This window comes from the organism of the source record quoted next (assembly GCF_019968985.1).
Source record: "MAG: Porospora cf. gigantea B chromosome Unknown PgB_NODE_75_length_45929_cov_116.463, whole genome shotgun sequence".
NCBI classification, from domain to species: Eukaryota; Apicomplexa; class Conoidasida; order Eugregarinorida; family Porosporidae; genus Porospora; species Porospora cf. gigantea B.
This window is the reverse complement of record NW_027179248.1, coordinates 11,469-35,588: the sequence shown is the minus strand read 5'-3', so window position 1 is coordinate 35,588 and position 24,120 is coordinate 11,469. Positions and strand designations below refer to the sequence as shown.

At 52.0% G+C, this 24,120-nt stretch overlaps 11 protein-coding genes across 25 annotated transcripts; 3 read left to right on the top strand and 8 right to left on the bottom strand.

Annotated features, from left to right (window-relative positions):
- Positions 1-10: 10 nt before the first annotated feature.
- KVP17_000204 (uncharacterized protein) lies at positions 11-3,136 on the top strand (the record flags this gene model as incomplete). Its single annotated transcript, XM_068518992.1, has 1 exon — positions 11-3,136. One exon carries the CDS (start codon positions 11-13, stop codon positions 3,134-3,136), a length of 3,126 nt encoding a protein of 1,041 aa, XP_068371920.1.
- Positions 3,137-3,451: 315 nt separating this feature from the next.
- On the bottom strand, positions 3,452-5,050 carry KVP17_000216 (uncharacterized protein; the record flags this gene model as incomplete). Its single annotated transcript, XM_068519135.1, has 1 exon — positions 3,452-5,050. The coding sequence occupies one exon, from the start codon at positions 5,048-5,050 to the stop codon at positions 3,452-3,454; it is 1,599 nt and encodes a 532-aa protein (XP_068371946.1).
- A 66-nt stretch (positions 5,051-5,116) lies between these two features.
- KVP17_000210 (uncharacterized protein) lies at positions 5,117-6,523 on the bottom strand (the record flags this gene model as incomplete). Its single annotated transcript, XM_068519031.1, has 1 exon — positions 5,117-6,523. One exon carries the CDS (start codon positions 6,521-6,523, stop codon positions 5,117-5,119), a length of 1,407 nt encoding a protein of 468 aa, XP_068371936.1.
- A 219-nt stretch (positions 6,524-6,742) lies between these two features.
- Positions 6,743-8,182, bottom strand: KVP17_000213 (uncharacterized protein; the record flags this gene model as incomplete). Its single annotated transcript, XM_068519078.1, has 1 exon — positions 6,743-8,182. One exon carries the CDS (start codon positions 8,180-8,182, stop codon positions 6,743-6,745), a length of 1,440 nt encoding a protein of 479 aa, XP_068371942.1.
- Positions 8,183-8,260: 78 nt separating this feature from the next.
- KVP17_000197 (uncharacterized protein) lies at positions 8,261-11,081 on the top strand (the record flags this gene model as incomplete). 3 transcript variants are annotated; one of them, XM_068518883.1, is made up of 4 exons in its annotated part: positions 8,261-9,390; positions 9,428-9,636; positions 9,678-10,045; positions 10,086-11,081. In XM_068518883.1, 4 exons carry the CDS (start codon positions 8,261-8,263, stop codon positions 11,079-11,081), a joined length of 2,703 nt encoding a protein of 900 aa, XP_068371912.1. The 3 variants fall into 3 exon arrangements, with proteins under 3 accessions (XP_068371912.1, XP_068371910.1, XP_068371911.1); XM_068518882.1 differs by lacking the exon at positions 8,261-9,390 and having other exon boundaries at positions 9,555-9,636; XM_068518881.1 differs by lacking the exons at positions 9,428-9,636; positions 9,678-10,045; positions 10,086-11,081 and having other exon boundaries at positions 8,261-9,394.
- A 16-nt stretch (positions 11,082-11,097) lies between these two features.
- On the bottom strand, positions 11,098-11,860 carry KVP17_000202 (uncharacterized protein; the record flags this gene model as incomplete). Its single annotated transcript, XM_068518972.1, has 3 exons — positions 11,098-11,421; positions 11,544-11,618; positions 11,657-11,860. 3 exons carry the CDS (start codon positions 11,858-11,860, stop codon positions 11,098-11,100), a joined length of 603 nt encoding a protein of 200 aa, XP_068371918.1.
- A 79-nt stretch (positions 11,861-11,939) lies between these two features.
- On the bottom strand, positions 11,940-12,708 carry KVP17_000219 (uncharacterized protein; the record flags this gene model as incomplete). Its single annotated transcript, XM_068519148.1, has 3 exons — positions 11,940-12,038; positions 12,143-12,373; positions 12,439-12,708. 3 exons carry the CDS (start codon positions 12,706-12,708, stop codon positions 11,940-11,942), a joined length of 600 nt encoding a protein of 199 aa, XP_068371952.1.
- A 68-nt stretch (positions 12,709-12,776) lies between these two features.
- KVP17_000217 (uncharacterized protein) lies at positions 12,777-15,494 on the top strand (the record flags this gene model as incomplete). 3 transcript variants are annotated; one of them, XM_068519143.1, is made up of 7 exons in its annotated part: positions 12,852-13,067; positions 13,410-13,971; positions 14,010-14,236; positions 14,328-14,651; positions 14,693-14,961; positions 14,989-15,193; positions 15,232-15,438. In XM_068519143.1, the coding sequence occupies 7 exons, from the start codon at positions 12,852-12,854 to the stop codon at positions 15,436-15,438; spliced, it is 2,010 nt and encodes a 669-aa protein (XP_068371947.1). The 3 variants fall into 3 exon arrangements, with proteins under 3 accessions (XP_068371948.1, XP_068371947.1, XP_068371949.1); XM_068519144.1 differs by lacking the exons at positions 14,989-15,193; positions 15,232-15,438 and adding an exon at positions 13,155-13,328 and having other exon boundaries at positions 12,777-13,067; positions 13,410-13,955; positions 14,054-14,236; positions 14,693-14,965; XM_068519145.1 differs by lacking the exons at positions 12,852-13,067; positions 13,410-13,971; positions 14,010-14,236; positions 14,328-14,651; positions 14,693-14,961 and adding an exon at positions 15,455-15,494 and having other exon boundaries at positions 15,124-15,389.
- Positions 15,495-15,644: 150 nt separating this feature from the next.
- KVP17_000206 (uncharacterized protein) lies at positions 15,645-16,644 on the bottom strand (the record flags this gene model as incomplete). 3 transcript variants are annotated; one of them, XM_068519008.1, is made up of 1 exon in its annotated part: positions 15,645-16,256. In XM_068519008.1, one exon carries the CDS (start codon positions 16,254-16,256, stop codon positions 15,645-15,647), a length of 612 nt encoding a protein of 203 aa, XP_068371922.1. The 3 variants fall into 3 exon arrangements, with proteins under 3 accessions (XP_068371922.1, XP_068371924.1, XP_068371923.1); XM_068519010.1 differs by having other exon boundaries at positions 15,645-16,220; XM_068519009.1 differs by having other exon boundaries at positions 16,246-16,644.
- Positions 16,645-16,682: 38 nt separating this feature from the next.
- On the bottom strand, positions 16,683-17,451 carry KVP17_000208 (uncharacterized protein; the record flags this gene model as incomplete). Of its 3 annotated transcripts, none has more annotated exons than XM_068519028.1 (2): positions 16,683-17,022; positions 17,128-17,180. In XM_068519028.1, 2 exons carry the CDS (start codon positions 17,178-17,180, stop codon positions 16,683-16,685), a joined length of 393 nt encoding a protein of 130 aa, XP_068371933.1. The 3 variants fall into 3 exon arrangements, with proteins under 3 accessions (XP_068371933.1, XP_068371934.1, XP_068371932.1); XM_068519029.1 differs by lacking the exon at positions 16,683-17,022 and adding an exon at positions 17,301-17,451 and having other exon boundaries at positions 17,124-17,272; XM_068519027.1 differs by lacking the exons at positions 16,683-17,022; positions 17,128-17,180 and adding an exon at positions 17,230-17,451.
- Positions 17,452-17,501: 50 nt separating this feature from the next.
- KVP17_000207 (uncharacterized protein) lies at positions 17,502-24,054 on the bottom strand (the record flags this gene model as incomplete). Of its 7 annotated transcripts, XM_068519020.1 has the most annotated exons (18): positions 17,502-17,867; positions 17,938-18,692; positions 18,788-18,964; positions 19,044-19,231; positions 19,260-19,379; positions 19,422-20,108; positions 20,147-20,843; positions 20,880-21,081; positions 21,174-21,840; positions 21,870-22,433; positions 22,486-22,575; positions 22,618-22,718; positions 22,763-23,062; positions 23,102-23,201; positions 23,268-23,641; positions 23,721-23,801; positions 23,838-23,926; positions 23,970-24,054. In XM_068519020.1, the coding sequence occupies 18 exons, from the start codon at positions 24,052-24,054 to the stop codon at positions 17,502-17,504; spliced, it is 5,643 nt and encodes a 1,880-aa protein (XP_068371925.1).
- Positions 24,055-24,120: the final 66 nt, after the last annotated feature.

Here is a 24,120-nt window from a genome sequence, read left to right as displayed (position 1 = left end):
TGATTCACCGATGGTGAAAGCTGTACAAATTCTATTGCTGAGTCGAGTGTTTGCCTCGGCTGATGTATGCGACGTCACCTTCGACGTCGTCCAAGTACAGGACACCACGAATTCTTTTAGTGATGTTGTTGAGTACATGAAGGGAAACATGACATCCCTGGTGGACTCAATTCAATCCAAGTACCCAACGTCTCGCTACGGTCTCACCAGTTTCGCTGATAAGTGCCTCCCCTGGCTTGGATGGGGATGGGGCGGGTCCGATGGACTGGTGCAGAAAGATTCCTGTTTTGAGCTGCAGTTGCCTTTGACCGCAAATACTCAGCTGATCCAGGATAAGATTCATAACATCAAGATTTCTGGAGGCAACGACTCCGAGGAGAACGCTTTTGACGCTCTTCTTCAGACTGTCGTACGCCCCTCTGTTGGCTGGAGAACTGAGGCTTTTGACGATTTCAAAGCAGTTATTCGAGTTGCTGTTGTTGTCACAGACGCTCCATCCCACGTTGCCGGCGACGGCGCCAAGTGGGTTAATCGGTGGAACAAGAGCTGGGGCTTGGATTCTTCTATGAACCCTGACTGGGACTTCTTCCCCACTGGATACCCTGCTCAATTCAACTTCCACAAAAAATGCACCAAAGAGATTCAGACTGCCTACAAAGTATTGGGACCTCTGATTCGTGCAGGTACTGTTCCACCTGACCAGTTACTGGTCGCTCAGGAGGTTATCGACAATTGTGGTCCTGTCCACTTCCCCGAGCTCAAATTCCACTCTGGCGGCGTTACGTCGAATTTGGATTGTATTGGTGTGGACTATCCCTCAGTGGCGCAGGTCGTGGAGCAGATGCAGGCCCACCAAGTCCACCCTATAGTGCTTGTTCCGGAGGATACCGACACTGGTTCGTTGCCATGGTACCAGTGGCTGGGGTACTGCAAAGAGGCGACGACAGAGAGCGATTGCGTCGTCGAATACTACGTCCGGGAGTTCAGCAAGTTCCCTGAATTGAACTACGTCGTGGCCAAAATGACGGACGCTGCGCATCTTGAAGGTATGATCAAGCAGAAGTTGGGTGTCCTAAAAAGCGAGCTCTGTGAAAAGTACTTCCCTAATCAGTGGCCTACCGTGGACTCGATTACCATCGTCCCTACTAAGGACAATAAGAAGTGTGTAATCAACTTCGAGAGCAAATGTGGAACTTGTGAAGAGGTGGGCGGCGCTTGGGAGTTGACTGACGGTCTCTGGGTCTGCTACGTCGATGGTGATCAGATCGCCACTGTAAACTACAATTGTGCCATGGATGAGATGGAGTGTTGCACCAATGCTGTGAACTCTGGAGGCTTCGGAGGAGTTCTGAATCGCAATTCTGTCGGTGAGTGCCTGTACACAACGGAGCAACCGACTCCGACGCCTGTTGTTCCTGGTTCTCAAAGCCACATTGCGCTGATCACCAGCGAGGTGATGGAACCTACTTCGGGGACGGAAACTACTGGACGGGACCGTTATGACAGCGAAACCCCCGCTCAAAATTCTACTTGTGAAGTCACATTTGATGTGATGCAGGTCCAAGACACCACCAATTCGTTCGTAGACGTGGTGAATTACATGAAGGGGAACATGAACTCTCTGGTGGACTCGATTATCTCTGAGTACCCGACGTCCCGCTACGGCCTCACCAGCTTTGCTGACAAGACCCTTCCCTGGCTTGGATGGGGATGGGGTGATGTGAAGTGGGACTTGATCAAGGATTCCTGTTATGAGATGCACCAGCCCCTCACCACGGATACGCATCTTATTCAGCAGAGGATCCAGAACATCAATATTTCCGGAGGCAACGACTCTGAGGAGAACGCTTTTGACGCTCTTCTTCAGACTGTCGTACGCCCCTCTGTTGGTTGGAGGACTGAGGCTTTTGACGATTTCAAAGCAGTTATTCGAGTTGCTGTTGTTGTCACAGACGCTCCATCCCACGTTGCCGGCGACGGCGCCAAGTGGGTTAATCGGTGGAATGACAGCTGGGGCTTGGATGCTTCTATGAACCCTGACTGGGACTTCTTCCCGACTGGATACCCTGCTCAATTCAGCTACCACAAAAATTGCACCAAAGAGATTCAGACTGCCTACAAAGTATTGGGACCTCTGATTCGCGCAGGTACTGTTCCACCTGACCAGTTACGGCTTGCTCAGAAGGTTATTGACAGCTGCGGTCCCGTGTCTTTCTCCGAGCTGAAATTCCACTCTGGCGGCGTTACATCGAATTTGGATTGTACTGGTATGGAATATCCCTCAGTGGCGCAGGTCGTGGAGCAGATGCAGGCCCACAATGTCCACCCTGTAGTGCTTATTCCGGAGGATACCAACACTGGCGCTCTGGCATGGTACCAGTGGCTGGGATACTGCAAAGAGGCGACGACAGAGAGTGATTGCGTCGTCGAATACTACGTCCGGGAGTTCAGCAAGTTCCCTAAATTGAACTACGTCGTGGCCAAAATGACGGACGCAGCGCATCTTGAAGACGTGATCAAGCAACAACTGGAGTTCCTAAAAAGCGAGCTCTGTGAAAAGTACTTCCCTAATCAGTGGCCTACCGTGGACTCGATTACCATCGTCCCTACTAAGGACAATAAGAAGTGTGTAATCAACTTCGAGAGCAAATGTGGAACCTGTGAAGAGGTGGGCGGCGCTTGGGAGTTGACTGACGGTCTCTGGGTTTGCTACGTCGATGGTGAACAGATCGCCACTGTGAACTACAATTGCGCCGTTGATGAGATCACGTGTTGCACCAATGCTGTGAACTCTGGAGGCTTCGGAGGAGTTCTGAATCAGACTGCTGTCGCTGAGTGCCTGCATACAACGGAGCAACCGACGACGGCCCTAAGGTCTGCCACGGCAGAGGAAGTGCTGGTGTCTCCGACCACTACCACAACAGAAGAACCGATCAGTCTTCAATCCCCGACTGACACTCCAACAGAAGAACCCGTCATATCTCCAACCACTACCAGTGAATCCACCAGTAAATCTCCAACCACTACCAGTAAAGCGTGTTGTGGCGGACTGGAAGACAGGGTAAACCTTATCGAAGAGCGCCTGGAAGACAGGGTAAACCTTATCGAAGAGCGCCTTGAAGCTCTTGGCTTGTAACTTTCAGCATTATAATAATTAATGTTCATTTTGATGTTTTAATCGATTTCGCATGAAGAAACGCGCAGCCTCCTTCGCGCTTCCCGGTCCGCCGTACTCTTTGGTCTCGAATACCTTTGCTTTCTGAGTGCCGTTGTCTAACCATCGAACCTGCCAGCCATGTTGAACAGAACCGAGGACCGTAATGCTAACATCCCCAGGGCTGGGCTCCTGATCAGACTGTTTCCTTTCGCCACTCATCTGCACCTCGGCACCCTAAGCTACGCATTGAGGTTGTGCACACCATACATTCATTCGTGGTAGATGAACAATGGGTCACAGCTTTGCATTCACAAAGCTCTCGTCGACAACAACGCCCGCACAGACGCTGAGGCCGTCTCGCCTCAAGACGCTTCGCGAAAGCGACGTTGCTGTGTGCTTGTCCTTGGTGCCTCGACATTTTACAGACACCGAACCACCATCAACGAGTACTCTGATAATGCCAGACTGGCTAGCACTTAATAGTTTGGGGGTGTCCACCTTGGACTTCCCGTCATAGAGGCAGACAAGTTTCGTGATCTTGACGTTGACGGCAGCGGTATGAAAGTAACCAGAGAACCACTGGCCTGGAATCAAAGGCACAACGCCGTCGAAGACCACGACATGCAGAAGCAGCGTGGTAAGGTTGTCCAACGGGTGCTCGGGGTGACAGACTACCGAGCCGGGGCCCACCAGTGTCGGGTCAATGCCGCCCAGAACGGCTTCATCAACGATATCTCCGCGTTGAATGACTGTGCAGCGCGTGGAAGGGTCCGACAGGTCCGGCGTTATGTGCTTTAGCGAAGCCACAAGGTTGGCGGGCTGGACTAACACCGAGGAGGGGGGGCGGATCCAACCCGACATAACCTTCAACGTAAGCCGAGCGTCGTTAGCGCAATTGGCTCGATCGATCACCACAGCAGAAAAGGGATCCCCTCCATACCGAGTGACAGGCAACTGCTCCAGCGCCTCGACTAACGTTGGACCAGGGTACCACTCACTCAGTGCTGCAGGTAGATCTTTTGGAAAAAAATTCTGGCCGTAATAAGCAGACGCCGGCACAAACTGCACCTTCTCCATGTTGAACTTTAAGGAAGTTAAGTAGGAAGTCATGCGGTCGCGAATGCTGTGGAAGGTCTCCTGTGAGTAAGGAGTGGTCAGTGAATCCATTTTGTTGACCACAATGACAAGATTCAAGATGCTGAGAGCTCGAAGCAGTTGCAAATGCTCTTTCGTTTGACCGCCCTTGTCGAAGCCCGTCTCAAAGTCGCTTCCATCGACCACAACGATTGCTGCATCGGCGATCATCGCACCCGATACCATGGTTGGCACGAAGTCCTTGTGACCGGGTGTGTCAACGACAACGAAATGACGACTGGTGCTTTGGAAGCGCTTGATACACATGTCAATGGTGACTCCTCTGGCCCTCTCGTCTTCACCCTCATCAAAAACCCACGCAAAGTGAAAGGAGCCCTTCCTACTAGCCGTGGCAGTTTTCTCCAACCGCTTCACCGACGAGACATTCGCCTCGCCCAACTTTACAAAAAAATGACCCATCAAAGTGCTCTTCCCAGCATCGACATGGCCGCACACGGCTACGCATGTGCTAGGAGTCTGTGAGTCCATCACCTGCTTCAGCTCTGCAGTGGGTTCCAGTGGACAAAGCTTGAGCAGACTAGCCTTCGAATGAGCACTACTTCTGCGAGGGCGATCAGTGGTTTTGGCTTTGGGTTCGGATTTTGTTTTGGTGATGCTCTTCAGTTTGGGAAGGGAGATGGAGGTGGGACCACCAGAGACACACTGATCATCGTAGTCATCGTAGTCGTCGTAGTCGTCATAGTAATCATAGTCATCATAGTCCTCGTAGTCACCGTAGTCGTCCGAGTGCCCCCCCATATCGAATGTGGGAATTTTCCATTTGATATTCCATCGTAAAACTTTGGTTCTCACGTCAAACACTTTTCAAACCAGCGAAGATCCCCTCTTGGTTTGAGCCACATGGTCGGCTATAGCCGCAAGCGAGTCTCGTCTCAAGGCTTCAGCGGCTTCATCTGTGAGCATTACAGCGGAAGTGTTGATGGGAAGTGGAACTTCGGACTCTGGCAGCTTCGGAACGACCAAGGACATCGCCAGACCCATAAGAATGCTGCCAACACCCACAAGGGTCATGAACTGCAGCACTGTTGTGTAGTTGTAGTCAAAGAAGGTAGCGAAGGCCCAATTCCAACCGATATCGTAACTCAGACTGAATACACCGCAAAGTGTGCAAACAACTCCCTGTAGAACTTGAATGTTGGCAAATCCGAATACCTCGGCAATGAAGACGTTGACCAGGCTAAAGTTAAAGCAGGTGACACTATATGCGAGAACTCCGGCCAACTGCAGCTGGATCATGGGGAACAGAGGCAGTAACGTCATCAGAGTTCCCGAAATCGCGTGCAGCACTATAAGCGCAACGGCGCCCTGTGCCTGCGCGAAGATTCCCACAAAAATCGCAGGGATAAATGCGAAGACGTTGGCCAAATTGAAGAAGTTCAAGTACGTGAAGGGATCGTCCAGGTAGGGAAGGTCATCTCCCGTAGGGAATCGGGCCACAAGGAGATCACGAACGTTGGCAGCGAAGAATTTCTTGTTCTTGAGGAAGGTGCTAATGAAGTAGACGGTAAGAGCGACGAACGGAAGGCTTACGATCTGGGCGCCAGCAGAGAGCTCCCATAGAGGCGGGCCTGCGGCCTTGACCTCCTTTTTCTTGTCGGTACTGAGAAGGGACTCAAGTTCCTCGTCAGTGGCCTGAGCTTTGGAGTAATCTCCTACGGGTACGACGATGGCATCGATCACCGCAAGCGCCGCGACCATGCCCATCCATCCGTAGATCACCGTTTGGGGCTCAAGCTGCTTCATCAGGGCCAGCACCGACATCGGCACGTAGTTCGATACGTCTCCAGACATGCCGTACAGCGTAATGACAATTGCACTTGCGTTAGGGAACAGCGCCGCCACCCCTATGTGACTGTTCATCTGCAGCTGGAACGCAAGTCCGCAGAGGACAGCTCCAGCTGAGATAGCAGGCGCCGAGCTGACGAAGAACACAAGAAACAGGGCAAGCAGCTGCAGGATATGAGCAAACACAGCACTGACCTTGCAACCTGTACGAGTAACCAATATGCTGATCGGGATGCCGGCCAGACTCATTGTCGTGAACCCGAGGCCCAAGGAACTCTTGAACAAGTTCATCCGATCAAGGTAAGGCAGGTCGGAAAACACTCCTAGAGTCAACAGAATCTCGTACACGGGGTCGACGTTGGCAAGCGGCACGAGAGTCAAGCACGCCACTCCAACAGCTGTCACCAAACTCAGATACCGGTTCATTCGAATTATGGTGCGCACAGCACAGCACACAGATGCAAATATTACTTGACCGAATACATTCTTAAAACAGATCCAGACGTTGCAGGTCACGCAATGCGCAGAAAACTGATAGGAACGACTTTCTGGATTTTGAATGGAGGGAGGAGGTATTAAACAATGGAGGTAACTTTTGAATGGAGGGAGGAGGCATTAAACAATGGAGGTACAAGATAAACCTAGCTACAATAGCAGTATGGCGGTGGTCACGACAAAGGCCAGTAAACTGTTTATGGCGGCGGAGTTGGGCTTAGGAGTAGACCCCGGCTCAGAATCTCGGTCCACGATATCCAGCAGACGTTTGACGTCGAGAATGCCCGAACGGCCATCCACTCGTCTGATGTGTCCGTAGGGAGCGGCCAGCAGCGCCACCGCCAGGAGGGTGTCGCCCTCATAGTGGTCGGGGTAGTAGGTGAGGGTCTGGCCAAGAGCCGCAGCAACCAAGGCCGCAGACAGCGCGCTGCCAGTGGCACCCATCAGCATCTGCGCCTTGTCGTCCCAGACGCCAATAACGTCCTCGCCAGGGGCGAAGATGTCTACGTGGCGGCCCCAATTGCTAAAGTCGGCAACCCTGCCTTTTCGGTTAGACGCGCCAACAGTGAGGATGTTAGAGCTGCTGTAAAAGGCGGGATACAGGTAAGTGTGCTCCCCTAGCGGCATTGAATCGTCGCCGGCAGCGGCAACGTGAACATGGTCCAACCCTCTGCTTCGATCAAATGCCTGACTGGCAGCGGCCGAATAGGTGGTATGGGAGTAGTTATGCAAGCTGATCTTAATTCCGCTACCAGCGATCCAGTTGATTGCTCGGACTATCGCTGAGGGCCTCACAGTCCCCTCAGCGTCGGACACCCTAGCGCAAAACAAGTGACAATGTTCACACGAACCTACGATTCCCAAGGAGTTGTCCGTCTTAGACGCCATCAATGATCCGATGCCTGTTCCGTGAGAATCGCTTACGCCTGCGTCCGCTGAGCTAGTAGCGAAGTTCCAACTGACACAACGTTCCCCTAGGGGGCAGATACGCGTCCTGTCCCAATTTAACTCCTCAGTCTCCATGGGGCAGTTACTCCCAATCATAGCTATCGTAACCGGCTCCGGAGATGCATGGCGATTCCAGGAGTCAACCCAGTCCATTCCGACAGGTGACGATGACCCTTCCACGGTACTGCCGTAGTACCACTGGTACCGCGCCCAAGGGTCGTTGAAGCCTCCGGCCTGTAGAAACCAATTAGAAGGTGTGTTACCGAGAGTGGGCACGGGTGGCGGCCCTACGACAATTTCCTCATTGGATGCGTTAAGAACGCTGGCGTCGACCTCAACCTGCACGCAGTCATGCTCTTCGAGAGAGGCTGCGATGTCTGCGTGCTCAGCAGAGACGATGTCGATCAGGACGTGTTCCAGAGACTCAATCCCCTCGTTTGAGCGCCCGAGACTCTGAAGGACGATATCTAACTCAGAGAGCCTCTTCTGGTGAACCATCTCCCTCCATACCTTGTTACGAATGTCATGTTCCACGTTCGACGGGGTGGGTATACCCAACCCGAGGCAAGAGTCCTTCCACACGATGAGAAACTGCGACGCACCTGTTAGTGGGAGTGCAGCGTAGAAAAATAAACGAATCATTGATTTAATTTACCTTCCAAACAACCTTAATCGCTGTGGATGCATTGAATGGGTTCAATCTGTTATTCAACATTTTAGATGCTCACCCTTGGATCGTTTGACGTGAAGAGCGAGGCTTTCGTGGCCTTTGCGACCTCAGGCGGGCCACTGATCCTGGAGGCTAACCACCTGGCCAGCCTAGAGGCTGCTCATGCCAAATTCGTCAAAAGCACATACGACCAACCTGTCGAGGCGGAAGCATTCGGAGGCGACGGTAAGTACTGTTCTGGCTCGACTTCTCTATTTGCTGTTCTGAATTCTTCCTCACTCCTCTCAGAAGTACCACCTTCGCTGTTTCGTCTCCTTGTCGCCCTCCGGGTTGCCTCTCTCATGGACGCCAAATCCTGCGTTCGTCCTGACATCCTGAAATCGTTGGCCGAGTTGGCCAACATGCCGACCTCGCATAGTGTTTGTCTGGGAATGAGCGACGCTCAGGCTTGCAGAGCCCTCCTCTGCTCTCTGAAGATTGACCTCTTCAGCCAAGACGAGCTATGCGTTCTGACGTCAGGGTCTCCCTTTACAGGGGCTCAAGCCCTGCTGAGCCTGCATCACATCCGTCAGCTTGAGGCGTTGCAGGTAGCTGCGGTCTCTTTGTCAATGCTGGCATTAGACGCGCCGGGATCGGCTCTTCAAGAAGATCCTGCGGAGCAGTTTTCGCCATTGAAACAGGCTATAGGTCGTGTAAAGTTTATCGTGGAGGGATCGAAGACCACAAAGACGGACATCGCCACGTGGGCCCACCACCTGCAGTCCGTAGCATGCATGGTGCCCTTGGTGGAGTCCCTCGAGAGAGCTAGTCTGGCGGTATACAAGAAGCAATGCTTAAAACCCGACAAACGCAATCCTCATCCGATACCGGCGTCAAGGCTGCTTGGGACTACGATGGCCTCCGTCAAGGTTGCTCTCCATGGCTGCATGGACTGCACGGCAGAGCGCTGTGCCCGCCTGTTGGACCGTTGCGCTCGCGCCACGGAGCGTGAGGCGCCGACCAACCCCCTACCTGAAGCGCCAATCACCCTCAACCCCTGCAAAGACGTCGACACAGATTTCTTGACTACTTGCGATGACAACCACTTGTTACCCACCGTGGTTCGCCTTCTGGAGATGACCCTCGGAGAAATCAGGACGGCTCGTGTAGTGCTAGCCGATCAGGATGCTGCAGCATACTGGTAAGCCAACGTACTTTACTTGTGTCATACTCGTCAGCGCCGCCTGTGAGAAAGTCGCCAGAGGCAAGAAGAACGTCTCTCCAGTGGCACCGCTGGGTGCGCCTGCCAGAAAGCTGCTCACCACGCTCGAGGACCTCTCCAACTTGGACACATATCAAGTCGAGATGGCCGTCACGCCGCTAAACCTGACAGGACGCCTACCCAAGATCCCAAAGGGCACTCAGGACTTTGGACCAGCCAGAATGAGTAGGTGCACACGCTTCCAAGATGTCTCTGACATGTTGCAGATCTCAGAGGATCAGTACTAGATGCTGTCCGATCCGTCTTCCAAAAATACGGTGCTGTCGAGATAGACACTCCTGTCTTTGAACTGACTGACACGTTACTGGGAAAATACGGTGAGGATCAGAAGCTTATTTTTTCCCTGAAGGATCAGGGAGGTGAACAGCTGGCTCTTAGGTATGACCTAACTGTTCCCTTCGCTCGCTATTGCGCGGTCAACAAGGTCGAGAACATTAAGCGTTTCCACATTGGCAAGGTGTACAGGAGAGACGAACCTCAGATGGCAAAGGGTCGATATCGGGAGTTCTACCAGTGCGACTTTGACATAGCTGGCAAGCACGACTCCATGGTCGCCGACGCCGAGGTGCTCTCGGTAGGCGGTGTCCGATTGGGCGTTTTTAATTTCTTTTCAGGTGTTTCACGAGCTGCTGACTACATTCAGGCCGCAAATAGGTCCCTTCGAGGTTAAGCTCAACCACAGAAAGCTTCTCGACGGCATGCTCGAGGTTTGCGGCGTTCCTTTACATAGTGTTCGTGGAATAAGCAGCGCAATTGACAAGCTCGACAAGGAAACGTGGGACGTCGTGAGAGAGGAGATGGTTGACAAGAAGAACCTTGACCCTCAAGTTGCGGATCGACTACGCCCCTACTGCTGTATGCGAGGCAGATTAGGCGAGATGCTGGCGACCATCGAGGGCGACGAGCTGCTGATGGGAAGCGCTAGCGTTCGTCTGGCAGTGGTAGACCTACAGGCGCTGAACCCGCTGATTGACGACACGGATTTCGTCCTGGATCTGTCACTGGCTCGTGGGTTGGACTATTACACCGGTCTCATCTATGAGGCCATTTTGGTTGACGGTGGGGTCGGCTCGATCGGCGCTGGAGGCAGGTACGATAAGCTGATTGGAATGTTCTCCTCGACAGACATTCCAGCTATTGGAGTGTCCTTGGGACTGGAGCGTATTTTCCGCATCCTGGAAGCGACGTTCTCGGTTTCTCCGTATGAGAAGGTCACGACAGCCACGACACCTATCAGACAGACTCAAACAGATGTATTCGTTTGCTCCATCGGCGAGGATCTACTTCCTCACAGAATGAGAATTGCCCAGGAACTCCGCAACGGCGGTATCGGTACGGAGTTCGCTTTCAGCTCCAAGGCCAAGCTAGTGAAGCAGCTAGCAAAAGCGCAGACGGATAAGGTTCCGCTTGTGGTGGTCGTCGGACAGGACGAGATCGACAATGGGACTATAAAGCTGAGGAAAATGTACTACGGCAAGGAGTCAAACAACAGAGACGACGTGGTAGTAAACAGAGCCGACCTAGTGACCGCTGTTCAAGCTGTCCTTGACGAGGAGGGATCGTCGCGTACCAGGTTGCAGAAGTTGGTACTCGGTATTGACTCAGTTTGATGCTTGTGGAGTTGACTTAAATGTAAACTGACGCGCTGAAACGCAGGATGCCGTCTCGTAGGCTTTGCAGGTCTGCGCTAACAAAGACCAGCTCATCTGGCTGTGGTTGCCATCCACACTGCAGGAGATACTCCCGCACAGTCCTCCATTGGATCAGAGCAGCAATTCGTTTGTTGCTCTGTCGCAGTCGACGATACCGTTGATCTGTCGGAGTGTTCACAATGTTTGAGAAGAGCTTGTGAAGAGTGCTGGCGACAGTAGCAAACTCATCCTGGGTCTCCTCCTGCATCCGCAGGATATGGTCTTCCCATGATAGTGGTTCGTTGATGTAGATACCATTCTGGGGATAGATAAATCTTAATCAATAAATAATAAACGAAATGAATAAAGAGAAAGGAAAAATAGATAAATCTTAATCAATAAATAATAAACGAAATGAACAAAGAGAAAGGAAAAACGCACATTCGACTGTACGAATGCGTCTATTTCCACGCGGTGCGAGGGGTTCTGTCTCGACTTCTCCAGGTAACCAAGCAGCTGGAAGCGGAGTGAATAAGTCGCCATTCTATCCTTACTATTGTTTGCTCGGTGGTGGGTTGGAAGCTAGGTAGCTTCCGCTGCACATGACGCACCGCTTGAGACGTCTCAGCGCCAGCCGCTTCGACGAGGAACCAGACGACCGCGAAAGGAGCTAGTGGGCCGGTGATGAGTACGGACCGTTGCTTTGCCAAGTCACGACTCAGTTGATCAGCCACTTCTCCAAGGCTTACGGCTGACATCGTCGTTCCCGGCGTGCAAGGGACATGGTTGTATTTCTTGACGACACTGGTGAGAGATTCATCAGAGTGAGGGCCTGTGTTAATAATGGAACGAATGTCGCGAAAATGAGCCAGCGCCTGAAGGTTCGGAAGATCTGCGGGGATCGTGCAAGACACATAAATTCCAGGACGGTAGAAACTGCAACATATTAAAGAGAAAAAAATATCGTAACATGTTTAGAAAGGAAAAAAACAGAATAAATATATATAGCCAAATAATAACCAGTACTCAGAATTCCTGACGGTGGCCACGATTTCCGTGACTGGCAGGCTGCACACGGCGTTCCCCTCTAACGCCCAACCCTGATAGTGGTCCACGTAGGGCTTAATCCCCCCTGCAAGCACCAACATCTCCTTGACACGGGCACCGCTGCCGGCCACCAAATCTATCGCCAAGTGAAGGAAGCGGTCTCGAGACTTCGACTGCGGGCAGGAGGAGGTTCCGAATAAAAGAACAGTCCGTAGGTCGCACACCTGATGATCATGAGAGGAAACAAAGTAAATAAATCTTCTGAAAGATCCAAATAAAGATTAATTACGTTTTTCAACAACGAGCGAATTCGCTTTCGTTCTGAAGATCCAATTCGAGTGGTTCCATCTGGCCAAAGTCGGCGAGCGTTCAAGAGCGCAGGAGGTGATGATGACGGGAATCGGGTATCGATGACCACGATGGAGTTCAGGCCTGCAGGCCTCGTCGAATGCAGGGAGAGTGACAGGAACAGGCTACCGGAGCACAGTTTGACACCGGCCGGCAGGTCGGACTCCGCAGAAGGGATTATCTCCTGAAACGACTTGATCGTGTAGTCCATTAAATCTGCTTTTTGAGTTCTTCAGATGTGAGTGCTCGCTGTGCTTCCAGACTGCGCTCTCGCACCACATGGTGGCGGTGGTGTCCTTCTCATCTGAGCAGCGCATCTTACTCGATGATTATATTTTTAAATTGGTTTTCCAGATGCTTTCGGTCTCGTCTGAGTTGTCCGACCTCAACGGTCGACTAGCCGCGGTTGAACGCGAAATCCTCGAATTGTCAGGCAGTCTAGGTCCCCAGACCTTCACCACCGTTGCTGACATCAAGCGAACCTTGATCCATTCTTCGCATAGCTACCTGAGAGAGGCTGTAGAAGCGCTCACTACAGACTGCGGCGCGCTCGAGTCCTCGATCGAAAAGGTGGACCAATATTTATAGCGAATTATTATTTATTTTATTTGTTTTAATATTGCATTACATTGTTTGCCATATTGATTCGTATTTCAGGTCACATCCACAACTGCTCCGGTCCTACAAGACGTAGAGCGGTTGGATTCGCTTTCCCAACGGCTGGACAGCGTGTTGGTTCTAGTTAGGGCGAATCTTCGCTTGAGACGGCTCGTTCAGGCGGCGAGCCGCCTACAGATTCGGTGTGAGGCTGAGGGTTACCCCATGATATTGGTAAGGATTGGGATTTTATATCGAGCTTTCTGTTAATATTATTTATGAGTTGTTTGGTTATTCACGGTCACCTCTTGACAGTTGGAGGAATCTGTGGCCCTGTTCCGAGAGGGAGTTGAACTGGAGAATTCCCTAAACACCCAGAACAACGCGGAGATCGCACAGCTGTCCACCGAGCTGCGTGGCCTCCGAGAGCGCGTGCAGGGAGTTGTCGATCAGGGCTTCGATGCTGCTGTCTCTGCGCTAATGTCTGGCGACGAAAAGAGCATCGACGCAGTTAAACGGTGGATGCAGCTTGCATCCACGTTGGGAGTGGAAGAGGAAGCTACCATGCGCTATGCCAGCTGTCTGCGGCATCAGATATCACTGGCAGGGAGCCAAGCGAGGGCGAAACTCCACACATCAGATGACGATTTTTCCGAAGCCTTGGTTCACGTGTTCGGAGCCGTGGCTGATGGGTTCCAGGACTTTCTCAGTACCATAGGATTGACCTGCACGACCGAGCAGAGTATGTCAATTCTCAGGGCAGTGCAGGAAGAGGCCGATCTCCAAGCGTCTCGCCTGCTCACATGTTTCGAGCAGGCTCACACGAGACTGTTTCAGACGGTCATCGTTACAGATGCCTCAGTGGGCAAGTACGACGGTAAGCTCCTTTTTCAGTTGATTGTTGACTCCTCTCAGCCCTCGTTGAGAAGATTTCCCACCTCTCTCGCCGAATTACACAGTTCGAAAAGTACACACAAGGTCTCGGCCGCGATATTTTGGCCAAAGGCGATGTCTTCGATATCGCGCCTAACTACTCCAAAGACCACGGCCTCCTGGCCGAGCCAGAGTCCTGCAGGTCCATTCAGGGGTTGAGGTCCTTCGCTGTGGGAATCGACCTGGAGATTCTGCGTCTTTCCATAAAGGTAGGATATAGACAGGTTCGATTTATTTATTCTTGCGCTAAATTGTTTTTTTTTCATTTCTCTAATTCATTTTATCCTTACTTTGTAAAAGCTGGCCGAAGTTGAAGACCGTACCGACGTTCAAAGGGTGTCATCCTTCGTGGACGACATCTTCTACGTTGCCGGTCGCCTACTCATGCGCTCTCTGGCCGGCAACGACGTCCATTCAGTCTGCGCCACAGTGAACAACATCGCCAACGTCCTGGCCACCGAAGTCCTGGCCACGATGGCCGCCCACGTGCAACATGCCCAGCCTGCTTTTGCCGCCTGGTTCGAGTCCTCACGGCGGCAAGACGCGGCTTCCGAGAAGCCTCTGAACGGAAACCGAGCGTGCGAGTCGCTCCCGCACGCGTTAAACAACATATGCTACTCAAAGGTGCGGTTAGATAGATGTGTTGTCGGTTATCCACTTTCCAGACATGTGTGCAGGAGCTGTCACGCCGAGTCTCGTCTAACTTCGACGAGAGCGACTTGCTCACCAACAGCATCAGCCATCTGTCAGCAGTCTGTACGGACCTCGCATCGGCGGAAAATGTCGGCGCTGGCGTTCTCGTAGAGACATTGATGCCATTCTACTACCAGCTTCTGGCTCCTCTACAGACAGAGAACTTCAACACGGACTTGTCTGTGGCAGGCCGCTCCGGCTGGGTTGATCATTTTGTTGACGCCAACCGGGATCTATTCGCGTAAGGATGCTAAAGTCCTCTTACCAGCCCGTTAATGAGTGCGTTCCTTCCAGCGGCACTGAGTGCCATTGTGGAAACACTACTCGGCCGACTAACGTCACAAATCGAAACCTTGTCTTTCTCGGCTAGGGACCGTAAATTCACATTCTTAGGCGGCGTGCAATGGGATACGGATGTGCGTGCACTCTCTGCCGCTTTCACCGGCATCTCCAACGCCCAGGCACGACAAATCGTAAGACTTCGTTGGCCGTTGCCGCTCACACTTTCCAGTTCCGCCGCTTGCTGGATATCGGTGAGATCCTGACTGTGGACTCCGTTGAGACGCTATCTGACTCACTAAGTGCCTCGCGCGACTGGCGTTTGTCCCGGGAAGAGTTCAGACAGTTACTGACCATGCGAGTGGATCTGGACCAGGACAGCATTTCTAGGTACATTTCGCTCGTTAACGCTTTACTGTTTTTTTTTGTTGTTTTCTGATCTTTATTTTCTCCAGATTTTTCAATGAAAGGCATTTCATTGCTGGATTGCAGTAGTCCACGAATCAGGCGCTGGGCCCGTTCAATGGCTCCACAGGAAACGCACTTGCTCCTGCGCGAAGCCGTTTACCTATTCCCGCGCCTTCCAGAACCACTGCAATTCGGCCAACATCACCTCTCTGTTCCACGCGCTGTCGTTGATTAAAATTAGTGCCCTACCTTCCAGGCTTCGTCAATGGACGCACACAGAATCGCCACAATAGTGATTTTCGCCGGGTGAGCAGCCGCAGCCGGCTTCCCTGGAACGTTCCTAAGGACCACCAGCATTTCAGACCGGCAAATGCTCAGAAGGGCTTTACGGGCTGCGCTCCTTAGCTCGCCAATTACACCCGAGTATCGTTCACGAGGGAACTGCGAAGGTAACTCGTCGAGCATCGCAGACCAAAGATCCTCTTCACGGCGAAACTCATTCACGTTCAGCTCGATAGTGTTGTCTGGATTGTAGTGCAACAGCGCCTGTAGGCTAGAAATAGGAGTGCCGGGCACCACTGAAAATATCCAAGGCTTGGAGGTCACAGGCTCCACCTTTGCTGGTTCAGCCTCTGTGACTTCTAAAGGTACAGGCAAAGGTTCTCGGAGAGCCTTAAGGCGACGAACTTCGCGCTCAAGCTCGGACAGCTTGTCATTCAGCTCTCCTACGATGCTCAACAAAGGGTCGAACTTCGTTGCGATGAACGCTTGTAATTCCGGTCCATAAAGCGAGGGGTTGGAAGGTCCTTTCATGGTACCGATACCAATACGTTGCCGATTACAGATCATTTTCACGATTCACGACATCTGCCGTTGGGAAGCGGGTAGACGGCATCGCAACCGGCACGTACGCTTGCTGGACGCTTGGCAAGCGTAGGTAGCCCATTGGCTTCGATGCGTACGCTTGTTGTGTTAGAGTGGTGTAGTTCACACGTGAAGGCGCCTGGTGTATCGTCCGGTAAGGTCTAGGTAAGCATGACAGTCTGCACAGCGCCTTCATGGCCCCAATGCGCCCACACTGACGGGCGTACCGACCGAAAGCCCAGGCGAGGTCCAGCATGTTTGGAGGCGCGGCCAGCAGTGCACACCGCCGGCAGAGATCGCGAAGATGCCGTCTCTTCTGAGACATGATCAGATTGGAAGCAGCTCCAACTAACCGTGTGGCAGCCAGACTCATCCAGGACACTGAAAGGAATTATTGATCAAAGAAAACAATCAAATGGTTAATGTTACTAGATGTAGTCCAACGGAAAAAGCAACACTCAGGATTAAGCCCCTACATTTCTGTCTGATCGGTCGTTTTGGATAGCTTGCCCCCTTTTCGTCTCTGTACAGAATAGAGTCCGCCACCTCCAACTGTGCCCCTCTATCAAGCCTGGAGGTCAGCTCGTCGACCGCGTGCAGAAGTCGGGCGTTCTCTGCAAAGAGAACGAGCTGTTCTTCGCGCATGACACGAAGTTGGCTGTCCGTCAGGCGTTGAGTGCTGACCCGAGAGGTCGCACCGTAAACGAAGTCCTTCACTGCTGTCAATGCACTCCTTTTCATGGCTGTGTGCCTGCAAAACTGTTACAAAGAAAACAAATAAATAAATAAATAAATAAATAAAAAGAAAGCAAATAAATAATCATCATTGGATTTGTTTGTTTGTTTACATATTTACCGTCGATTGTCGGACACCATGTTGGAAAGGCGCTCAAGAGCCGTCCCCTTCATCAGCGACTTGAATGCCAAGCGGCGGGCTTCCACGAGCGGTATGCAGCTCTCAAGAACCGTTTTCTGTTCTGTCAATAACGTTCGACGTTTTGCTGCGTGGTGTGTCGCCCGAGAGTCCACCTAGCTCGTTCCTCTGGGCCTGCACCTCTTGCTTGAGCTTGGAGATGTAGAGGTGCAGGTCACCGGTGCGCTGCATTTCAGCTTCTGCTGACTCCAAGCCCCGTTCACGGTCGGCGTCGAGCGCCACCTGCTTCCAATCTACGGGTTGCATTCCTCAGAGGTATTTCTGTCACACACGGCATTTACAACACTATCGAGGATTTACGGATGCACCGAAGTAAGAGATTTGGGGAGATCGAGAGCTCGTCGAGGGTTGTGCTTTGCTTCATTGAGTGGCTCGTGCATTACTGTGAATACATTAAAATAAAGGTCGCACGCAGAAATGAAGAAACAAAATAAACATTCTAGCTTACCCCTTCTGGGCGCTACTTTTTGGATCATCTCAGTGTGCGGATCCACTGCCATCGGAGCAGCCGTGGCTTCCTTGTGGGTGTCCATTAGGCTCTGCCGAGCGATGATTTGCTTCATCATGAAAAAGGGAGAATGGGTACGGCGAAGGGCGAGCACCTTCTTTGCAATATGCGAAAGAAATCGTCGCTCATCAGAAAGGAGAAGTTCGCACACAAACTGCAACAAATATAAATAAAAATGATGTAAATAATGTAATAATTACGATGTATGCAGTTGACTGCCTTACATGCTGAAAGGCTATGCTGGAGAAGCGGTAGAAAATGACGAAGCCCTCGCTGTCAAGCGCCCATCTCAAATGCTCCGGGTCCTCTGGACGCGGTGCCTTCCGAGTCCAAATCGCGCGGCTGGCAGGCAGACGGATGCCGTTGGGCAGCCGAGTGCTGTCGCGCCGAGCGCGAGTCTGACTTTCGTCACCGGGGACAACTTTGACGGTCGGCTCTTGTTTTATCGCCTCCTCCTCTCGAGATACGAGCCGTCCAAGCTGCTGGCTGGAGGCCGGCACTGAAATTTGACCATCGGGACGAGTCATCTCTCGGAGGAGAGGCCAGCTCTGTTCTTCTCCAGCCGCTGGCGATGACAGCTGCTGACTGAACTCTAGCAGACTTCGAAGACCCGCTCTATCCACCGATTCTCGCTCGTTAATCTCGAGCCCATCACGGTGATCTCCGGCTCGAGTATGCAACCAGTAGCGGATCTCCTTCACATGGTTGATTTGCAGAACTTCGCGTTCTTCAGACTCGAGGCGTTCGAAATCGTCCAACAGCGACTGCGGCATCTCAGGCGTCTCACAAGGCTGCAGCATGGACTTAGACATGAGGTTCGCCAGCATTGCATTGAACCTAGTGGCCGTCAGCAGGCGCGGAAACAGCGCTTGGATTTCGTAGTACGTAAAAGGGACTGGGAAAACACTAGCGACCTTTGCAGCCAGCTGTTCATCGGGCTGCAGAAGTTCCATCAAGTCTAGCGCCGCAGCCTTCAACTCTGAAACACGTCAGAAACGAATAAAACTAAAAAAACGAAGAAAACAAAAACACCGGCCAATAAAACTAAAAAAAAATGAAGAAAACAAAGCCCACCTTTCACGAATGGAATTCGTTTCAGCTCCTTCGCTACTTCCACCTTCACGACTTTCTGGAGGTCAGTCCCGCCGCTCCAGACGCGGCGACGCGACTTCTTTTTGCCGGCATGCCATCTGGCTCGACGTTTTGCGTCTTCAGTGTCGAAGGGATATTTGGAGGCGGCATCGTATTCCTCTAGGAATGCGTCAGTTTCAACTTTCGGAATTAATACATTGCTAAATTAAAATGACTATTTGAATAAGTATTAACTCACGAGGCCCAGGGGGGACGAATGCGTCAAAATCGATCTCATCCATGATTGTGGGCAGCGTCCTAGGTTTTCGTGCGTCTCGGATTCCTTTCAGGGACGTTTGGGGGGGGCCAACCACCCCTATAGCGCGTGCAACCGCCTCGTAACGCTGTGCAGGGGACAGTTTTTCAAAGACGTTGAAGTTGATCGTACTGCGTAATGCTCCCGGATGCGACCGACTGAAGATTGTCCATGACTTTTTTGCCGTACAGGATGCGGCGATCCCTCACGAATATGAACTTGTCTATGGGTAGCTCCGGTGGGAACGGAGCATCAGGGCGCTCAAGCAGAAGGGTTCCGCTGAGAATAAGATTAATGATCTGACTATTGGAAAGACCTCACTCCTGTTGGAACCGGGGATCAGTATCCTGTCCAACCTCTTCCTGCGGCTGCCGCAACCAGGACAAGTTCTTCACGGGGATGAGCCAGGGGTGAGCGTAGGCTCTCGTGTGCAGAGTCATCTGCTGCTGCTTCTCAGACAGCAGTTTGGTTCCTATGTCCAAATGTCGAGGACTTGCTGGCTTCGTTGTGACCTGTTTGGGCCTGATGCATTCATTGTAGAACCGGCGGAATACTCCACGATCGGTAGCGTTCACAAGCCCTGTACGGGCGACCACGACTCCGTTGGGCAGCTGCAGGAGGTTGCTGGCCACATCGACAGGAATGATGGATCGAATATTGTTCTGCTGCCAATGATGCACGTGAATAATCCTCTGGTTGAACCCAACACCCTTGGTTTTGGGCTTCCGGACGGTGAGACTGTCGTGGCCGACTGGTAGGCTGTCGTAGATCGCTGATACCCCATCAAGTTCCAACGTTCCCAGTAGATCTGACAACGGAGTATCATAAGATGCATTCCGCGGTGATTCCTGCGACCCTCCGCGTCCAGGAGGAAACCAGTTCCGATCGAAGGGATCCTCACGCAATACCCTCTCAGATGGCGCAGACGGCAGGTCTTGCCATTCATCTGCTGATTGTATTGGTCTTGCGAAAGAATCATCTGACGACGACTCTTCAGAACACCACTCGCTGGAACATACGTGATCATTACCCAACACAGCGCTTACGTGTCTTCATCGCTCGTTCTGGCATCCGAAGGGAACTCAGCAGCACCCGTCAGATGGAAGGTGGTTTTCGGCGCAAAACTCGAGTCGAGAACTCGATGCCCTACGCCTGCCAGGGTTCGGCTGTCCGCGGTTATCGCGTGGTAGGCGGTGAGCTTGTCCAGAGTCAATTTGATATACTCCGGCACTCCACTGGAAACGCGGTGCACAAATTCAACGAGTTCTCCAGGCAACGCTGACCTCGGTACTTGGAGGATGTGAGCTGCGTAACTCGCCGTGGCCAGAGCGCTAAGGTTCGAAATAGGAATGTACCCCCCGCACTGACGGGACCATTCTATTATCCGGTACTGGTCCTTCACGTTATCGAACGTCTCAGAGGAAACCAGCACGAATAACAGCGGCGGAAAGGACCCGGTTGGTCGAGGTCTGCAGCTCCGTGTATGTCGAGGCACCACAGTACGTCCTGTGAGGTCCTTGTACGGTTCGCGAAGCCCCTTGCACCAGTCACATTTTCGACTGTGAAGCCGTCGCCACTCTTTAATTTGGTGCATATCATGCTCCATCTTCCGTTTTCGGCGCTGCATGGCCACTTGTCCGATCATGCGAGCGACTTCCCAACTCTCAATTTCCATCGAGGCGAAGAGACAGGTGCCTTGGCGAACATGAAGTATCACGACTGTCGGTTCGTGCAGGGAGTAGCCTGGGCCATGTTATTTGAAAACAGAGGAGTGCTTACCGTTCACCACCGATGCGACTATTGGAGCGAATGACGTGGAACTCTGTAGGAAATCGGGGTCAAAGTCGGCTTCTTTGCTGTTACGTGAACCCATCTCCTTGATGAACTCAGCTGCGGGCTCAAAATGTGTGGTTCGCTTGTCTCGAACCTCAGCCCAGTCCGCTTCAGCATTCGTATTGACAGCGGTTCGTTTCGGTCGTGACTGGAACCGTTTCACACAAAACTCAAACAGAAAAGATTAAATATTGAACAATAAAAAAATAATAGAAAATAAAAATGTAAAGCGAAGCTCACACGAAGACCAAGCCCTTGTAGCGGCGCAACTGACGAAGTGATGAACGCGTCTGCTCCGTCCCGTGAAGTTGCCTGGGACACGTCATGGGACGACCGACCGCCCTCGGACTTCAAGGGACGCGAGCCCGTACGCACTGTTCTGTGTGCAGTTTGATGAATGTTGAGCTCCTTGGTCAGTGGGCGAGGTATGTCCTCTGGAAGGATCAAGTTGTCTATGAGATCTCGAATCTCAGACAATCTCCAATGGAATATGGGATGGGTCAGCTCTTTAAGCATGCCTAAGGTAGTCTCGTCCCTCTCGGCTTGCACTCTGCTCCTACACTCGCGGCGTCTACGTATCTTTCGCCACTGCTGCAGGACTTCGTTGAGCAGTTTCCTCCAGGGAAGGAATGGCACATTACCAATATTAATATTCGTGGAGTCAGGCATGTTGCCACAGTAGAATACGGTCCTCTCGAGACGGTCAGCCGTGACGCGCCGAATATAGTCAGCCAATTCAGCAGTGCCTTGGCCTTCACGTCCCTTGATGCAGATAACTCCTCCGGTCTCCACGAGGCTTCGGAGGCACGGTGACCAGGGCTCTACGTACTCCCAAGGCAGCAGAGGGGTGGAGGTCTTCGGGAGATCTAGGGGAGGCGCATCGAGACCCACAACTGGCGATCTCCGACTGTAATGCGGTACTAACAGTCTTCGAACTCGCTTTCGATACTTCCACGACGGCCACGACACTGGAACTCGTAACCATCACCCTCGAATAACACTACCGCTAAAACAGAACGTATAGTCCCCTCACTGAGTTCCAGTTCCGGTCTTAGACCCCCTAGCCGACCACCTCTCGCGGCGGCAGTTGGCGAAAAGATCGCGATTCGGCCACTCTTGCCTTTCAGTTTTACGGGAGCCAGAGCACGGTACTCCATAACCTTCTCGGACTTCTGCTTCGTGTCCACGTCACATATGATATCCCCCCAATCGGCCTTGGCCATCAGACGTGCAGCCAAATTTACCGTGTCACCCATAGCCGTATACTCCTTTCGTATTTCGCACCCTACAGTGCCGACCCACACATTGCCTGTGGTCACTCCGATCTTCGGGGAGGAGTTCCTCTTCTCAAGCTCGTCTTTCACACGCAGAGCGCAAAATATCGCCCGAATCGGGTCATCCACATGATGCACAGGTGGAATGCCAAACATGATCAACAGAAGAACCCCCTTGTCATCCACCAAGAACTTATTGACGCTCCCCTCGAAGACGTAAGCGGCTCTGCCCAAAGGATTAGATTACGGAGAAGCAGAACTAACTGAATGATCCTTACTTTTGACATATTTGCATCAGCTGATTGGCTTCATGGAGCCCTCCAGAAGCAGTCACCTCAGTGTTCAAATTAAGGAAGATGACCGATATTCTGTAACAAAAAATGAAAGGAACTCAGCTGAAAGGAACTCACTCTCGCAATTCGTTTAGGAAAACATTATATCCCGACGCCAGCCGCTTAAAGACCGCCGGGGGGATGAAACGCTTCAGAAGGTCCACATCGTCGTCGCTCAGCTGAAGAATGATGTCAAAACGTGTAAGAAATGGCTATCTCCTACCGGAATCTTTTCCAGAGGTGGAGGGGACGGTATCCCTATGAACCTGGGCGCTAATCCAAGCAGCTTTCCAAAGGTCTGGCCTTCCAGCTCTCGAGGCTCCCAGAGTATTTTGCTCCCGACCAGCTCGAGGACCTCAGGTGATACAACAGTCTCCTTGTTCGTGGCCAGCGGCTCTGCCTTTGAGATCTGCACCATCGCGTCCCCAGCAACGACGTACTCCCAACGATCCAGAATACCGCCTACCTGCAAGATCTGCACTTTGCCAAACCCCACACCGATGTGGAGATCGAAGTAGCGACCCTAGAGCATATGATTGGAATTACAACAACATTCACCTACCTCCACAGGAGTTGGATAATCGTTGAGGTTGGTGTGCAAATCAATGCAGCACTGAAGGGCATACAGTACGGAATTAGTTGCGGATACAGAGAATTTTTTCCTGGTTCAAATGATTCCAAGATTCCTCCCCAAATAGAAGGGAATCTCCCATAAGATAAACCCTTACGCTGACGAGAAATGCGATTTGCGGACATCGCCATCCTCTGCATCGTCGGACGGCCAAATGACCGTGACCGCGTCTCCAGAGAACTTGATGATGTCCCCACCCCAATAATTCACTATCTGAATGAGGGGGCTGAAGAAGTTGTTAATACAGTCTCCTAGCTTTTCGGCGCCGTTTGGGTGTTTATCCAACGCCTCCGTGAGTGCTGTGAATCCTGAAGCGTCGACGAATACCACCGTTCCACTGAACTTGTCAATGCCGATGCTGAAGTCGTCTCCCTGGCGAATACGCTTCTCCGCCACAGCTTCCAGGACGGTGCGTGGAACAAAGCAGGCGAATTTCTGCACATCGAAGGACATTCCCAGATCTTGAGCGATCTGATTAAGAAACCAATGAAAATGCCATCAACAAAAAAAAAATTATATAAAAAGTATCAATATCTGGGAATGTCCTCACCCTGTCCGATACCTTGGTTTGTTGTGTGACGAAGTTCTGCTGAATGCGAGCTTCACTCATTGCAGCCAGCCATCTCCAGTCCTGCAAAAAATCAGAAATGTCAATAAATCAACATACTCTGACGTTGGTGTCCTGGCAGTCAAGCACCACAGGATTTTGGGGAACGGTGATTTCGTGCTTAAAGGACAAGTAGTCACGTAGACGGACTGAAATAGGTCAGCACGCTTTCAGTGCCAGCATAGCACTCACCTTCTGCTTCGGGATCGCGTTCCGCCCGGCTGTTGCCGCCGTAGTTGCGATGGGCGTACGCGACTTTAGAAGCGTAGGTGCCCATCAATAAGAAATTGGGAAATCCGTGTGCGCACGCTCAACTGTGCGCATCGCGCGTGTGTGTAAAATG